General features: G+C 37.3%; 1 protein-coding gene across 1 annotated transcript; it reads left to right on the forward strand.

Moving 5' to 3' along the window:
• Positions 1-866: 866 nt before the first annotated feature.
• On the forward strand, positions 867-2,287 carry LOC107627102 (uncharacterized). The gene is made up of 3 exons (XM_088504426.1): positions 867-1,056; positions 1,148-1,231; positions 2,235-2,287. Exons 1-3 carry the CDS (start codon positions 867-869, stop codon positions 2,285-2,287), a joined length of 327 nt encoding a protein of 108 aa, XP_088360552.1.
• Positions 2,288-15,276: the final 12,989 nt, after the last annotated feature.

Below are 15,276 nucleotides of genomic sequence, written 5' to 3' on the forward strand. Positions count from 1 at the left end.
TATGGTCATGGTTTTTCAAAAAAGGGTGACTTAAAAGGTCTATGGTCATGGTTTTGAGGGGAGATCTAAAGGGGTCTATGGTCACAGTTTTGGAGGGTGACCTAAAGGGGTTTATGGTCACGGTTTTGGGGGGTGACCTAAAGGGGTCTATGATCACGGTTTTTCGAAAGGGTGACCTAAAAGGGTCTATGGTCACGATTTTTTGAAAGGGTGACATAAAATGGTCTATGGTCATGGTTTTGGAGGGTGACCTAAAAGGATCTATGGTCACGGTTTTGGGAGTGACTTGAAAGGGTCTATATTTTTTATAATTTTAAATATTTTATATATTTAAAATTAAAAAATTTTAATAATTAAAAAATAATAAAAATTTTATATGATTTACTTTAAATATTAAAATTTTAAATCTAATTTTATAAGTAAAAAATTAAGTTAAATACTATTAATTTTAAATTAAAAAATTATTTAAAATTTAAAACTAATTAGTAAGTTGATAAATAAATATTATATTTTTAAAACAATTTAAATAAATTATGGTTGATTTTTAATTACTATTTTACCTACTAATTTTATTAAAATTTCTATACTACTCTAATCCTAACCCTAACTCTAACTCTAATTACTATTCAAGAATTTTTTTTGTAACTAAATAAGATTTTGATCATTTGAATATAAATTAATTCAGATCAAATGCCCCAACACTTAGTCATTTTTTTTCCTTTTCACCAATACCCACCAAGTCACCAACTTATAACACTTCGCTCTCACTACCAAATCAGAGAAGAACATATTAATTCGCTCTCACCACCAACACTTCGTGCCACTCAATCCCAAATCGAAGGAAGGTTTTGCCGTCACCACTCACCATGCACTACCCGCCACTCCACCAAAACTGTAGCTCCCTCTTCGCTGCGTGCTCACCGTTCCTCTTCCTCGCTCAACACTCACCACTCACCACTCACCACTCGAGAACCATTGCTCCTCTTCACTGCGTGCTTACATCGGGAAGACTCTGTGGTCAGCATCGTCATCCCTTCGCTCACCATTGTCGAGAAGGTATGTATTCACCTTCATTTGGTTCTAAAATTTGAGAGGGTTCCGATTTTAGGATTTTCATTTTGGAGGTTTGGCTATTGTTGCGGCGCAGATGAACTCGTACCCAACACTCCGTTCACGCAGGTGAGTTTGGCCACCACCAACCTTACCCCGAGTTTCAGGAAGTTCTTAACTGGTTCGTTGGCTATTATGTTTGCTGAGCACTCCGTTTAGACAGAATATGCGTGTTGCCTTCTCTATTGTATGATATATGATATGATATTATTTGAATATTCTGCTTTACACCATTTGGTTAATCTATATGCATGCCCCCATGAATTGAGGAAAGCCAGTTAGCGCATATGTACAAGAACTGAAGTTAAAGAAAAACGAAAATTAATATTGCTTTTTGTTTCACGTTGGATGGGTAATTTCATGTTAGTTTTGATTAGATTATTATAATCCTCTGAAAATGGATTATTTGAGTAATTCAGATTTGACAGTAGAAGGGATTATAAGACTAGCTAACAAGGACTGCCTCTAATATGTGAATTTGCTTTCATTTCTTAACAGGGTTTCAATCTCATGTGTGTGTGTATAATTTTTGAATACTGAATAAATAATTGTAAATGACTACTATAGTGGACACAAAAAGAAAAAACACTACAATAGTATTCTTTTCGGGTATAAATAGATTCAGATGATTTCTTTTCTAGCAATTCATTCCAATCCTATTTGTTTGTTTGTTTGTTTCCTTTCTAATTTTTCATTTTCTTGATCAGGGGTCTGTTGCCACAACAAACAATACGTCTGTCTTGTCCCTCACATTTTATTCATCATGAATGGGGGATGCGTTACTGAGATTATTACTTTATATATTATGACCATGACAGAAAAAAACTGTAGTTGAGTTTCCGGTTTAATAACGAATTTTGTGTTTTGAGTTTTTGTTTTTCCAAATACTAATTTAGAGTAATTCTTAGTTTAAAGGATATCTAAACTTTCAAAAGAATTATAAAATTTTACAAGAAAAATTTTTTAATTTTTAAATACTTGTCTAAACGTTCAAAAATTTTTAATTTTTAGTATATGTGTGATGTATATATGTTTTGATGATATATTTTTTTTCCTAAGTTGAAGAAAAATAAATGTAAGTTTTTATGTCTAATGTGACTTTGCTTTGCATGTTAATGAAGCAGGTGCTGAGCTTTCATATGGTAAAGTGGTTGAAACAAAAGTTCCCGAGCGTTGAGAAGGAAGAATAGCAATACCAAAAATAATCTATCCTGGCAGAGTATGAATTGTATTGCTCTCACGCCTGTGGAACAATTCTGTTAATAGTTTCTACTTAGTGTAAGTGTGTATATCACGGTATAAAACTGAGATTGAGACAAGTGTATTCACTCAACTATATTGATATGTTGGTTGGTTACTTTAATCACAACTTATCTTAATTGTTGATTATCATCATTTTGGGATGTGATTATTCTTTAAAAAAATTAAATCTCATAAAACAAAATAGGTTATGGTCACGGTGAAAACCGTGACCATAGATAAGGCTATGGTCACGGTTTTAAGGTGGGGTGACTATAAAGGCTATGGTCACGGTTTTTTACCGTGACCATAGATAAGGCTATGGTCACGGTTTTAAGGAGGGTAGTGCACGGAATTGCAATCACACCTTTGCAACTCCGCACAACTAACCAGCAAGTGCATTGGGTCATCCAAGTAATACCTTACGTGAGTAAGGGTCGATCCCACGGAGATTGCCGGCTTGAAGCAAACTATGGTTATCTTGTAAATCTTAGTCAGGAGATTAGTGATAAAAATGATTTTGTTTATGAAAAGTAAATAACATGAAATGAATGATACTTGTGATTCAGTAATAAGGAACAGGTTAAGGTTCCAGAGATGCTCTGTCATCTGAATCTCTGCTTTCCTACTGTCTTCTTCTCCAAACACGCATGGCTTCCTTCCATGGCAAGTTGTATGTTGGTGGATCACCGTTGTCAATGGCTACCATCCGTCCTCTCAGTGAAAATGGTCTAGGTATGGTTTCTGTACAGCTAATCAACTGTCGAATCTCTTGTCTCGAATGAAAAATACCAGGCACAGCTACCGTACGGCTAATCATCTGTCGGTTCTCATTTGTGTCGGAATAGGATCTCTCTATCCTTTTGCCGTCACTGCGCCCAACATTTGTGAGTTTGAAGCTCGTCACAGTCTTTCCATCCCAGATCCTACTCGGAATACCACAGATCTCAGTAATGCTGCCAATTGGTTCTAGCCTCTACCACGAAGGTTCTAATCTCACGGATTCGAATGCTCTGTTGTCAAGAGAGGCAAGTCAAATCCGTGGATCAGAGACCCAAGAGATACGTACTCAAGCTGTCGCCCAATGACTACGTTGAGCTCAGATAGAACGGGAGTGGTTGTCAAGAACGCGTTCATAAAGTTGAGAATGATGATAAGTGTCACGAATCATCATATTGTTTATATTGAAGTACGAGTGAGTATCTTAGAACAGAATCAAGCGTGATCGAGAAGAAAACAATAGTAATTGCATTAATCCATTGAGACACAGCAGAGCTTCTCACTCCCACCTATGGGGTTTAGAGACTCATGCTGTAGAAGATACAATATGAGATGTAAAATGTCATACATCCTTCAAAATGAATCTCTAAAAGTAGTTTTTATACTAAACTAGTAACTTAGGTTTACAGAAAATGAGTAACTAATTGCAGAGAGTGCAGAAATCTATTTCTGGGGCCCACTTGGTGTGTGCTTGGACTGAGCATTGAGCTTTACATGTGCATAGGCCTTTTCTGGAGTTAAATGCCAGCTTGGATGCGAGTTTGGGCGTTTAACTCTAATTCTGGTGCCAGAAAAGGGTCTCTGGCTGGCGTTTAAATGCCAGTTTGGGCCATCAAATCTCGGACAAAATATGGACTATTATACATTGCTGGAAAGTCCAAGATGTCTACTTTCCAAAGCAATTCAGAGCGCGCCAATTGGGCTTTCGTAACTCCAGAAAATCCACTCGAGTGTAGGAGGGTCAGAATCTAACAGCATCTGCAGTCCTTTATCAGCCTCTGAATAAGATGTTTGCTCAGGTCCCTCAATTTCAGCCAGAAAATACCTGAAATTACAGAAAAACACACAAACTCATAGTAAAATCCAGAAATGTGATTTTTGCATAAAAACTAATAAAAATATAATAAAAAGTAACTAAAACATATTAAAAACTACCTAAAAATAATGCCAAAAATTGTATAAATTATCCGCTCATCACAACACCAAACTTAAATTGTTGCTTGTCCCAAAGCAACTAAAAACAAAATAGGATAAAAAGAAGAGAAAATACAATAAATTTCAAAATATCAATGAAGCTTAGTTCCAATTAGATGAGCGGGACTAGTAGCTTTTTGTCTCTGAACAGTTTTGGCATCTCACTTTATCCTTTGAAATTCAGAATGATTGGCATCCATAGGAACTCAGAATTCAGATAGTGTTATTGATTCTCCTAGTTTAGTATGTTGATTCTTGAACACAGCTACTTTATGAGTCTTGGCCGTGACCCTAAGCATTTTGTTTTCCAGTATTACCACCGGATACATAAATGCCACAGACATATAACTGGGTGAACCTTTTCAGATTGTGACTCAGCTTTGCTAGAGTCCCCAGTTAGAGGTGCCCAGAGTTCTTAAGCACACTCTTTTGCTGTGGATTACGACCTTAACCACTCAGTCCCAAGCTTTTCACTTGGACCTTCATGACACAAGCACATGGTTAGGGACAGCTTGATTTAGCCGCTTAGGCCAGAATTTTATTCCTTTGGGCCCTCCTATCCATTAATGCTCAAAGCCTTGGATCCTTTTTACCCTTGCCTTTTAGTTTAAAGGGTTATTGGCTTTTTCTGCTTGTTTTTTCTTTCTTCTTTTTTTTTCGCAAGCTTTGTGTTTTTCACTGCTTTTTCTTGCTTCAAGAATCAATTTTATGATTTTTCAGATTATCAATAACATTTCTCTTTTCTCATTATTCTTTCAAGAGCCAACAATTTTAACATTCATCAACTTCACTATAAAAAATATGCACTGCTCAAGCATTCATTCAGAAAATAAAAAGTATTTCCACCACATCATGATAATTAAACTATTTTCAAGATAGAATTCGAAATTTATGTACTTCTTTTTCTTTTTCAGAAAACATTTTTTGTTTAAGAAAGGTGAAAGATTCATGGAGAATTCATAGCTTTAAGACATAGACACTAAACATTAATGATCATGTAATGAAGACACAAACCTAGTCAAAACATAAAGCGTAAAAACCAAAAACAGAAAAGAAAATAAACAAGAAGATTAAAGAACGGGTCCACCTTAGTGATGATGGCTTCTTCTTCCTCTTGAAGAACCAATGGAGTTCTTGAGCTCATCTATGTCTCTTCGTTGCCTTTGTTGCTCCTCTCTCATGGCCTTTTGGTCCTCTCTGATTTCATGGAGGATGATGGAGTGCTCTTGGTGCTCCACTCTTAGTTGCTCCATGTTGGAACTCAAATCTCCTAAAGAGGTGTTGAGTTGCTCCCAATAGCTTTGTGGAGGAAAGTGTATCCCTTGAGGCATCTCAGGGATTTCTTGATGAGGAGTTTCCTCATGCTCTTGTTGAGGACCATGAGCGGGCTCTCTTGTTTGCTCCATCCTCTTTCTAGTGATGGGCTTTTGAGATGAATCTCTCTATCTCCCATGACTCAGAGTTGAAAGCAACTGCCTTCCCTTTCCTCTTCCTAGAGGTTTCTCCGGCCTTAGGTGCCATTAATGGTTATGGAAAAATAAAAAGCAGAGCTTTTTTCCACACCAAACTTAAAAGGTTTGCTCATCCTCGAGCAAAAGAAGAAAGAAATAATTAGAGGAAGAAGAGATGGAGGAGATGGAAGTGTGTGAATGGTTCAGCCAAGGGGAGTTTTAGGTGGTTATGATGTGTGAAAATAAAGGAGTGATGAGGGGCTTATATAGGAGTGGAGTGGAGAGGGAATTCTTGTAATAGAGGTTGTGTTTGGGAGGGACATGGTTTGAATTTGAATGGGTGGGGGTAGGTGGGTTGTATGATGGTTTTGGAGGAGAAATGGAGGTGATTGGTGGAGGTTATTTTGGGAAAGAGTGTTATGGAAAGGTGTGAAGAGGAGAGAGAGTGAGTTGAGGTAGGTGGGGATCTTGTGGGATCCACAGATCCTGAGGTGTCAAGGAATTCTGGTCCCTGCACCTTTCTGGCGTTTAAACGCCCTTGGATAGCCCTTTCTGGTGTTTAAATGCCAGTCTGCTGCCTTTCCTGGCGTTTAACGCCAGCCAGACACCCTTTTCTGGCATTAAACGCCAGTCTGTCTGCCAATTCTGGCGTTTAACGCCAGCCAGACACCCTTTTCTGGCGTTAAACACCAGTCTGTCTGCCAATTCTGGCGTTTAACGCTCAGAATGCCGCCAGTCTGGGCGTTGAATGCCCATTCTGCTATCCTTACTGGCGTTTAAATGCCAGTAAGCCTGTCCTCCAGGGTGTGCTATTTTTTATGCTGTTTTTGATTCCGCTTTAATTCTGTAGCTATTTTTATGACTCTACATGATCATCAACCTAAAGATAACATAAAGTAACAATGGAAAATGAAATGACAAAGTAATTAACATAGATAAATAACATTGGGTTGCCTCCCAATAAGCGCTTCTTTACTGTCAATAGCTTGACATTACTGAGCTTTAATCTAGTCTCAGTCTTGAGCATTCTTGCTCAACATTGCCTTCAAGATAATGCTTGACTCTCTGTCCATTAATAATGAACTTTTTGTCAGAGTCAATATCTTGAAGCTCTACATATCCATATGGTGACACACTTGTAATCACATATGGTCCCTTCCACCGGGATTTCAATTTCCCAGGGAACAATCTGAGTTTAGAGTTAAACAGCAAAACCTTCTGTCCTGGCTCAAAGACTCTAGATGACAGCTTTCTGTCATGCCACCTTTTTGCTTTCTCCTTGTAAATTTTAGTATTTTCAAAAGCATTGAGTCTGAACTCCTCCAGCTCATTCAACTGGAGTAATCTTTTCTCTCCAGCTACCTTAGCATCAAGGTTTAGGAATCTGGTTGCCCAGTAGGCCTTGTGTTCCAGTTCCACTGGCAGATGACAGGCTTTTCCATACACAAGCTGGTATGGAGAGGTCCCTATAGGAGTCTTGAATGCGGTTCTGTATGCCCACAAAGCATCATCCAGACTTCTTGCCCAATCCCTTCTACGGGTACTTATAGTCCGTTCTAGGATTTATTTTAGTTCTCTGTTTGAGACTTCAGCCTGCCCATTTGTCTGTGGATGATATGAAGTTGCCACTTTGTGGTTAATTCCATATCGGATCATAGCAGAGTCAAGCTGTTTATTGCAGAAATGAGTGCCTCCATCACTAATCAGTACCCTAGGGACACCGAACCTACTGAAGATATGCTTTTGGAGGAACTTCATCACTGTCTTAGTATCATTAGTGGGTATTGCAATTGCCTCTACCCATTTAGATACATAGTCTACTGCCATCAGAATATAAGTATTTGAATATGATGGTGGGAAAGGCCCCATGAAGTCAATACCCCATACATCAAACAACTCAATCTCTAAGATCCCTTACTGAGGCATGGCAAAACCGTGAGGCAGATTACCAGCTCTCTGGCAACTGTTACAGTTATGTACAAACTCTCGGGAGTCCCTATAGAGAGTAGGCCATAGTAGAAGCCACATTGAAGAACCTTTGTGACTGTTCGCTCACCTCCGAAATGTCCTCTATATTGTGATCCATGGCAATGCCATAGGATCTTCTGTGCCTCTTCTCTAGGCACACATCTACAGATTATTCCATCTGCACATCTCTTAAAGAGATATGGTTCATCCCACAAGTAGTACTTTGCATCAGAAACCAATTTTTTTGTTTGCTGCTTACTGTACTCTTTGGGTATGAATCTCACAGCTTTATAGTTTGCAATGTCTGCACACCACGGTACTTTCTGAATGGCAAAGAGTTGCTCATCCAGAAAGGTTTCAGAGATCTCAGTAGGAGGGAGGGACGCTCCTGCTACTGGTTCTATCCGGGACAGGTGATTCGCTACTTGGTTCTCTATCCCTTTTCTGTCTCTTATTTCTATATCAAACTCTTGCAGAAGCAACACCCATCTTATGAGTCTAGGTTTTAAATCTTGTTTGGTGAGGAGATATTTTAGAGTAGCATGGTCAGTGTACACAATCACTTTTGGTCCTACTAAATAAGATCTGAACTTGTCAATGGCATAAACCACTACAAGCAACTCTTTTTCTGTGGTTGTGTAATTTTTCTGTGTGTCATTTAAAACATGGCTAGCATAATAAATAACATGCAGAAGTTTTTTATACCTCTGTCCCAATACTGCACCAATGGCATGGTCACTGGCATCACACATTAGTTCGAATGGTAATGTCTAGTCTGGTGTAGAAATGACTGATGCTGTGACTAGCTTAGCTTTCAGAGTCTCAAAGGCCTGCAAACACTCTATGTCAAAGACAAATGGAGTATCAACGGCTAGCAGATTGCTCAGAGGTTTTGCAATTTTTGAAAAATCCTTTATAAACCTCATATAGAATCCTGCATGCCCCAGAAAGCTTCTGATTGCCTTAACATTGGCAGGTGGTGGTAATTTTTCAATTACCTCTACCTTAGCTTGATCCACCTCTATTCCCTTGCTCGAAATTCTGTGCCCAAGGACAATTCCTTCAGTCACCATAAAGTGACATTTCTCCCAGTTTAAAACCAAGTTAGTCTCTTGGCACCTTTTCAGAACAAGTGCTAGATGGTCAAGACAGGAGCTGAATGAGTCTCCAAATACTGAGAAGTCATCCATAAAGACTTCCAAAAATTTTTCTACCATATCAGAGAAGATAGAGAGCATGCACCTCTGAAAGGTTGCAGGTGCATTGCACAGACCAAATGGCATCCTTCTGTAGGCAAATACTCCAGATGGACATGTGAATGCTGTTTTCTCTTGGTCCTGAGAATCTGCTGCAATTTGGTTGTAACCTGAATAGCCATCCAAAAAGCAGTAGTATTCATGACCTACTAGTCTCTCTAGCATCTGGTCTATGAATGGTAAAGGAAAATTATCCTTTCTAGTGGCTGTATTGAGCCTTCTGTAGTCAATACACATACACCACCCTGTAACTGTTCTTGTGGGAACCAGTTCATTCTTTTCATTATGAACCACAGTCATGCCTTCTTTCTTGGGGACAACTTGGACAAGGCTCACGCAGGGACTATGATGAGCGGATAATTTATACCCTTTTTAGCATTGTTTTTACATAGTTTTTAGTATGATTTAGCTACTTTTTATTATATTTTTATTAGTTTTTATTCAAAAAATCACATTTCTGGACTTTACTATGAGTTTGTGTATTTTTCTGTGATTTCAGGTGTTTTCTGGCTGAAATTGAGGGACCTGAGTAAAAATCTGATTCAGAGGCTGAAAAAGGACTGCAGATGCTGTTGGATTCTGACCTCCCTGCACTCGAAGTGACTTTTCTGGAGCTACAGAAGCCCACTTGGTGTGGTCTCAATTGCGTTGGAAAGTAGACATTCTGGACTTTCCAGAAATATATAATAGTCCATACTTTTTCCGAGATTTAATGGCCCAAACTGGCGTTCAAAATCAGCCTAAAACATCTTGGCGTAAAACACCCAAACTGGCACCAGAATTGGAGTTAAACGCCCAAACTGGCACCCAAGCTGGCGTTTAACTCCAGGAATAGCCTATGCACATGTAAAGCTCAATGCTCAGCCCAAGCACACACCAAGTGGGCCCCGGAAGTGGATTTCTGCACTATCTGCGCTTAGTTACTCATTTTCTGTAACCCTAGGTTACTAGTCTAGTATAAAAACTACTTTTAGAGATTTATTTTACGTCGTCTTTCTGACCATCTTTGGAATATCTTATGCTATTGTACACGTTTGGAGGCTAGCCTCACGGCCATGCCTAGACTATTTTCTCTTATGTATTTTCTACGGTGGAGTTTTTACACCCCATAGATTAAGGTGTGGAGCTCTGCTGTTCTTCATGAATTAATGCAATTACTACTGTTTTCTATTTAATTCATGCCTACTTCTTTTCTAAGATATACTCTCGTACATAATTTAGTTAAGTCAGAATGAAGGGGTGACCCGTGACAATTACCAAATCTTCGTTACTTGCTTAGCCAAGGTCGCCTGCCTGACAACCACAAAGCGATCTACATGATGTTCAACGTAGTCATTGGACGACAACTAGAGTATATTCTCTTGGGTTTCTAATCTAAGATTAGAACCTTCGTGGTATAGGCTAGAACCATTGGCAGCATTCCTGGGATCCGAAAAGTATAAACCTTGTCTGTGGTATTTCGAGTAGGATCCAGGATCCGGAAAGTCTAAACCTTGTCTGTGGTATTCCGAGTAGGATCTGGGAAGGAATGATTGTGACGAGCTTCAAACCTGCGAATGTGGGGCACAAGTGACAGTGTGCAAAAAGACAATGGTCTTATTCCGACACTAGCCGGAACCGACAGATGATTAGCCATGCGGTGACACCGCATATGGATTTGTTTTCATCCGAGAGGATCATACAGCTTGCCATAGAAGGAGGTAACGCATGATTGGAAGAAGGCAGTAGGAAAGCAGAAGTTCAGAAGCAACAAAGCATCTCCATACGCTTAGCTGAAATTCCCACCAAATTACATAAGTATTTCTATTTTATTTTATTTTATATTTATATTTTAATTATCAAAACCTCATAACCATTTGAATCTGCCTGACTGAGATCTACAAGGATGACCATAGCTTGCTTCAAGCCGACAATCTCCGTGGGATCGACCCTTACTCACGTAAGGTTTATTACTTGGATGACCCAGTGCACTTGCTAGTTAGTTGTGCAAAGTTGTGAAAAAGAGTTGAGATTACAATTGTACGTACCAAGTTATTGGCGCCATTGAGATCACAATTTCGTGCACCAAGTTTTTGGCGCCATTGCCGGGGATTGTTCGAGTTTGGACAACTGACGGTTCATCTTGTTGCTTAGATTAGGTAATTTTATTTTATGTTTAAGCTTTTTAATTTTAATTTTGAAAAATTTAAAAAAAATTAAAATAAATAAATTATTCTATGACTTCAGAATTTTTAAGAATGAATTCTAGAGTTTCAGATGATGCTTTTATCATCACAGGAACTAGTTGATTCCCATCAATTTGGCTGTTGTATGTAATGTTCTGCTGAAGCTTGGCTAGCCATGTCTAATCTTTTTAGACTGAAGCTTTAGACTAACATTGCATGATTCCTGGAATTCATATTAAAATTTTTGAATTTCTTTATTTTCTTTTTCAAAATAATTTTTGAAAAATACAAAAAAAATTAATAAAATCATAAAAACCAAAAAAATTTTATGTTTCTTGTTTGAGTCTTGTGTCAAATTTTAAGTTTGGTGTCAATTGCATGTTTTAATTTTTCTTTAATTTTCGAAAACTCATGCATTATGTTCTTCATGATCTTCAAGTTGTTTTTGATGAATTTCTTTGTTTGATCTTTAAATTTTCTTGTTTTATGTCTTTTCTTGTTTTTCATATGCATTTTCGAATAATTATTCTCTAAAGTATAAAAATTTTTAAGTTTGGTGTCTTGCATGTCTTTCTTTTCTTAAAAATTTTCAAAAATATGTTCTTGATGTTCATCATGATCTTCAAAGTGTTCTTGGTGTTCATCTTGACATTCAAAGTGTTCTTGCATAGTTTTCTTGTTTTGATTCATAATTTTTATGTCATGTTTCATTTTTGATGTTTTTCTCTCTCCTCATAAAAATTCAAAAATAAAAAATATATCTTTTCTTATTCTTCTCATAAATTTCGAAATTTTGATTGATTTAGTTAAAAAGATTTAAAATTTAATTATTTCTTATGAGTCAAGTCAAAATTTCAAATTAAAAATTCTATTTTTTTCAAATCCTTTTCAAAAATAAAATTTTTTTCATTTTTTATTATTTTTGAAAATTTTCAAAATTGATTTTCAAAATCTTTTTCTTATTTTTATTTCATATTTTCGAAATTAATGCTAACATTTAATGTTTAGATTAAAAAATATTCAAGTTGTTACTTGCCTATTAAGAAAGGATCAATCTTTAAATTCTAAAATCATATCTCTTGGTTTCTTATTAGTCAAGTAATCAACTTTAATTTCAAAAAAAAAAAATCAAATCTTTTTTATTTTCTTTTCAAATCTTTTTCAAAATAAGATTTCAATCATATCCTTTTCAAAATCAATTTCAAAATCTTTTCTAACTTCTTATCTTTTCAAAATTGATTTTCAAATCTTTTTCAGTTAACCACTTAACTTTTTGTTTGATTTTAAAAGTTTACTATTTCAATCATATCTTTTTCAAAACCACTTAACTACTTCTCTCTCTCCAATTTTCGAAAATTGCTAACCCTTTTTTCAAAATTCTTTTTAATTAACTAATTTATTTAAATTCAAATTTTATTTTATTTCTTCCCTTAATTTTTGAATACTAACTAATATTTAAAATAAAAACAAAAATATTTTCCTTTTATTTTAATTTTAAAATTTGAATTCTCTCTCTCTCATCTCTTTCTATTTATTTATTTATTTACTAACACTTCTTTTCTTCTTATAATTCGAACCCTCTCTGTGTTCGAATTCTTCATCTTCTCTCTTCTTCATTCTACTCTTCTGTTCTTCTACTCACATAAAGAAATTTCTATACTGTGACATAGAGGATTCCTATTCTTTTCTGTTCTCTTCTTTTTCATATGAGCAGGAGCAAGGATAAGAACATTCTTGTTGAAGCTGATCCGGAACCTGAAAGGACTCTAAAGAGGAAGCTAAGAGAAGCTAAAGCACAACACTCTGGAGAAGACCTGACAAAATTTTTCGAAAAAGAAGAAGAGATGGCCTGGCCAAACCTAATAACAATGGTGGAGATGCAAGGAAGATGCTTGGTGACTTTATTGCACCCTCTTCTGACTTCTGTGGAAGAAGCATCTCAATTCCTACAATTGGAGCAAACAACTTTGACCTTAAGCCTCAATTAGTTTTTCTAATGCAACAGAATTGCAAGTTTCATGGACTTCCATTGGAAGATCCTCATTTGTTTTTAGCTGAATTCTTACAAATCTGTGACACTGTTAAGACCAATGGGGTTAATCCTGAGGTCTACAGACTTATGCTTTTTTCCTTTGCTGTAAGAGACAGAGCTAGGACATGGTTGGACTCACAACCTAAAGATAGCATGAACTCTTGGGAAAAGCTGGTCAATGCTTTTTTGGCCAAATTTTTTCCACCTCAAAAGTTGAGTAAGCTTAGAGTGGAAGTCCAAACCTTCAGACAGAAGGAAGGTGAATCCCTCTATGAAGCTTGGAAAAGATACAAGCAATTGATCAGAAGGTGTCCTTCTGACATGTTTTCAGAATGGAGCATCATATGTATATTCTATGATGGTCTGTCTGAATTGTCCAAGATGTCATTGGACTACTCTGCTGGAGGATCTCTTCATCTGAAGAAGACGACTACAGAAGCCTAAGAACTCATTGAAATGGTTGCAAATAACCAGTTGATGTACACTTCTGAAAGGAATCCTGTAAATAATGGGACAACTCAGAAGAGATGAGTTCTTGAGATTGATACTCTAAATGCCATATTGGCTCAGAACAAAATATTGACTCAGCAAGTCAATATGATTTCTCAGAGTCTATCTGGAATGCAAGCTGTATCAGGCAGTACTAAAGAAGCTTCCTCTGAAGAAGAAGCTTATGATCTTGAGAATCCTGGACTGGAAGAGGTGAATTACATGTGAGAATCCTATGGAAACACCTACAATCCTTCATGGAGGAATCATCCTAATCTCTCATGGAAGGATCAATAGAAGCCTAATCAAGGCTTCAATAATAATAATGGTGGAAGAAACAAGTTTGGCAATAATAAACCTTTTCCACCATCTTCTCAGCAACAGACAGAGGATTCTAAGTAGAGCTATTCTGACTTAGCAATTGTAGTCTTTGATCTATCTAAGACCACTTTCAGTTTCATGAATGAAGCAAGGTCCTCCATTAGAAATTTGGAGGCACAAGTGGGTCAGCTGAGTAAAAGAGTTACTAAACTCCCTCCTAGCACTCTCCCAAGCAATACAGAAGAGAATCCAAAAAGAGAGTGCAAGGCCATAACTATAACCAACATGGCCGAACCTGGAGAGGAAGAAAAGGCAGTGATTTCCAGTGAGGAAGACCTCAATGGACGTCCACTGGCCTCCAAGGAGTTCCCTAATGAGGAACCAAAGGAATCTGAGGCTCATACAGAGACCATAGAGATTCCATTGAACTTACTATTGCCATTCATGAGCTCTGATGAGTATTCTTCCTCTGAAGAGGATGAAGATATTGCTGAAGAGCAAGTTGCTCAATGTTTGGGAGCAATCATGAAGCTGAATGCCAAGCTATTTGGTAATGAGACTTGGAAGGATGAACCCCCATTGCTCATCAATGAACTAATGATCTGGTTCAACTGAAATTACCTCAGAAGAAACAGGATCCTGGAAAGTTCTTAATATCTTGTACCATAGGCACCATGACCTTTGAGAAGGCTCTGTGTGACCAGGGATCAAGTATAAACATCATGCCACTCTTTATAATGGAGAAACTAGGGATCTTTGAGGTGCAAGCTGCAAGAATCTCACTAGAGATGGTAGACAATTCAAGGAAACGGGCTTATAGACTTATAGAGGATGTCTTAGTGAAGGTTAAAGGCCTGTACATCCCTGCTGATTTCATAATCCTAGACACTGGGAAGGATGAAGATGATTCCATCATCCTTGGAAGACCTTTCCTAGCCACAGTAAGAGATGTGATTGATGTGGACAGAGGAGAGTTAGTCCTTCAATTGAATGAGGACTACCTTGTGTTTAAGGCTCAAGGATCTCCATCTGTAACCATGGAGAGGAAGCATGAGAAGCTTCTCTCAATACAGAGTCAAATAGAGCCCCCACACTCAACTTCTAAGTTTGGTGTTGGGAGGCCAGCATCAAGCTCTGAGTCTCTGTGAAGCTCTCTAAGAGCTCACTGTCAAGCTATTGACATTAAAGAAGCACTTGTTGGGAGGTAACCTAATGTTATTTAATTTTATTTATTTATTTTCCATTGTCATTTTATGTTTTCTTTAGGTTGA

Source organism: Arachis ipaensis, chromosome B2 (genome assembly GCF_059453495.1).
Source record: "Arachis ipaensis isolate K30076 ecotype BB chromosome B2, ASM5945349v1, whole genome shotgun sequence".
NCBI lineage: Eukaryota > Viridiplantae > Streptophyta > Magnoliopsida > Fabales > Fabaceae > Arachis > Arachis ipaensis.

Coding starts and splice junctions, on each gene's coding strand:
- LOC107627102 (XM_088504426.1), top strand. CDS start 867: ATGCACTACCCGCCACTCCACCAAAACTGTAGCTCCCTCTTCGCTGCG. Junction 1,057..1,147: donor CGCTCACCATTGTCGAGAAG/GTATGTATTCAC, acceptor GTTGCGGCGCAG/ATGAACTCGTACCCAACACT. Junction 1,232..2,234: donor TTTCAGGAAGTTCTTAACTG/GTTCGTTGGCTA, acceptor TTAATGAAGCAG/GTGCTGAGCTTTCATATGGT.